Here is a 2,913-nt window from a genome sequence, read left to right on the forward strand (position 1 = left end):
ATAGTTCCTGAGATATAGATTTCTCAAAATAAATTAACTATTAATCTTTCAGTAGATTTTAAAGAAATTTTGCTTTTTAAAAAGCTATATCTCGAGAACTATTGGACTTAAATAGCTCTTTTAAGGCTAATATTTCAGTAAATTTACTCTTCTTTAAATAATGTGCTCTTAGATTTTCTAGTATTATTGGTAGTTTTTAAGATATAGAGCTCCGAATGAAAAATTAGTGTTTTTTAAGGTTTTGAAACAGTCGCCATTTTTTATTCCCCCTACCTATACTTGGCAGACTCATCAGTTTTGACTAGTAATTATACATTGTTTTCATTAAACTAATCAAAAATTGGGGTGAGATAACTGCCTTTTTTTCTTCCCGGCTCTTGTACTAAAAGGAAATAAGTATTTATTTACAATTAATTTCTATGATTTAAATGATCCAGATAAATGGTATGCCATAAAATATGATTATTACATTATTACTGATATATATCTGAATGAGTGCTGAGTTGATTGATTTATGCCGTGGTGTGTAGTAACGGGAGTGTCATCTTGTTCATTAGGTATGGCGCCCAGGTCTCATAGCCGTTCAAGGACTTCGCCTGGTCAAAGTGCATCTTGCCCTCTCTTCGGCCTTCTCACTTCTGTGTCTTCTCTTCAATTCACTTCTGCCCCCACTTGATCCAAAAAGGGGCGTCGGAAATACCATTTCTCATTGATTATAAGTTACAACACCCACTAGGTGAGCGTCTCCCCAAGGCCCTGAGAGGGGGTGGGAACTAGGGATGCGACATCGATGTCGATGTTTCGAAAACATCGATGTTTTTGACATCGATGTTTTTAAGCCGATATTTTCTAAACATCGATGTTTTTAAGCCGATGTTTTCTAAACATCGTTGTTTTGTCCCAATTTTTCATTTTTTTTCCAAAAGTAACTAAATGAAAACCAAAAATTTACAGTATAAATAGATTCCTATCAACAAAGTAGTCGAATAATAAAGTACCTCCAACCTTCACGCTATGTCGTTAGATAGAGATAAATTACGACTAGAAAAACAACGATGTTTTAGAATATCTTTGCATAATATTAAAATACCATTGCATTCAAATCTTTGCCAAAAATACATCGATGTTTTTGAACAACCATTTCAGTAACTCAAGGTCTGTTCCAGCGACGACGTACAGTCCGGCCAGTCGGAAGTGGTTTTTGCAAAAAAGAATGCAACATTGATAAAAAAAACATACTAACACAAAAATACTAAAAAATCGATGTTAAAAAAACATCGACCAAAAAACATCGATGTTTGTCAACATCGATGTTTTTTTAACCATTTCTGTAACATAAAGACTGTTCTAAAGACTACGCATGCTCCGGCCAGTCAGAAGTGCTTTTTCAATCAACCAATAGGACATGAAATCCAAAAAACCTCAATGTTTTAAAATATAGTTGCTTACAATACATTACCCAAAATACCCCCCTACTTTCCCCTACTGCCACGCCAGAGCTGAGGACATACAGGCCAGCCTCTGAGGGAGAAGCAACCCTTCATTGAGATATGAAGCGAAATACATGCTTTTCACCAATTCCGCCCACCGCTGAACCTGGAAGAGGGAAGCGGCTAGATAGAAGACGTCACCGCGGCGGCGAAAATCTCACTAGACAAGCGATACTATATATTCACATATGATACCACCTGATATCCATTTCTATTTGACATTATAATTAATAATCACTTACTAACATACTAACCAATTTGCCCCCTCTGGGATTTTACTTGGTCTCATAAAATATAAGTGCTCATTAATAAGCAGAAAAGCCTCACAATTGAACCCCCCCCTCCCAAGTTCCACACTAATTAAATAAAATTCAACATACATTCCGGATACCTGAAGGAAGTCGCGAACATTTGGTGATGAATATACTACCACGATAATAAATGCTGTTATCGCAAATATTATTCAGTTTGTACCATAGAATAGGCTAAGGCAATATCTACAGGTTCTGTAAAGTGTCACACTTACCATAACGACTGTAAACTGTCACACTGCATCGTAACGACTGTTAAGTGTCATACTACATCACCCTACACAGAGGCTCTCTCTTATAATATTATATAGTAGATAGATTTTCTTAATCTTTTGTTTACTAACACAATGTATAATCTGCCCTTGTTGCAGGTACCTGGCCATAATACGACCATTGCAGCCTCGAATGACCAAGTCGAGCGCCATGTTGGGGATAGCTGTGATCTGGGCTACCAGCCTTCTCATAGGACTGCCCTGCTTAATCTTCTCGACAACACTCACTCACAGGTGAGAGAAATATATATAAATGTATTTATATTACATATATGTATATATAGTCTTTGAGATTTTTATCGGCCATTTAACTAATGAAATACAGAAAAATATTTACAATTATAGATCTGAAAATAAATTAAAATCAAATAGTAACAATTACTTTTAATTTCGAGATGATGTATAAACCATACATTTACTTAAGTTTTTATAAGTACTGAATAAATTAAACTTACTTCCATCGCTTTTTTGGGAAATTTCATTTACATCATGCACCCAAAATGTGGACCTCAATTGACCGTACCCAGCGATTTAAAGCACTAAAATTTTCCATTTTCGAAATAATACACTTTAAAGTGCTACTCATCGCACGGACCCATACTTGTTGCGATTGTCTGGGGCTTTAGGGCGTAAAACCCTGAGGTCATCAACGCCCATGTTTCGTGATTTATAATTCTATTTCGTTTATATTTATAATTCTATTTCACTTTATTTTTCTCTTTAAATAATTTCGGAAAAAAATTTAAATAATTACTTTTTTTGGTATTTTTTATTACGTATAACAGATTTTCTGGTTTAAATCTTATTCAAAAGACCATTCCTTTTTAAGAAAACTAAGAC

General features: G+C 34.8%; 1 protein-coding gene across 1 annotated transcript in view; it reads left to right on the plus strand.

The window, feature by feature from the left end:
* Window positions 1-2,132: 2,132 nt before the first annotated feature.
* The window catches only part of LOC106687661 (tachykinin-like peptides receptor 86C), a 49,924-nt gene continuing 49,143 nt past the window's right edge, over window positions 2,133-2,913 (plus strand). Inside the window, exon 1 of the mRNA XM_067047343.1 lies at window positions 2,133-2,307. Within this exon, the coding sequence (XP_066903444.1) occupies window positions 2,207-2,307 (101 nt within the window). The 5' untranslated portion in view covers window positions 2,133-2,206. The remainder of the gene's footprint in view (window positions 2,308-2,913) is intronic.

The sequence above is a fragment of the Halyomorpha halys genome, unplaced genomic scaffold, assembly GCF_000696795.3.
Source record: "Halyomorpha halys isolate HHAL.00 unplaced genomic scaffold, Hhal_1.1 Scaffold39.1, whole genome shotgun sequence".
NCBI classification, from domain to species: Eukaryota; Metazoa; Arthropoda; class Insecta; order Hemiptera; family Pentatomidae; genus Halyomorpha; species Halyomorpha halys.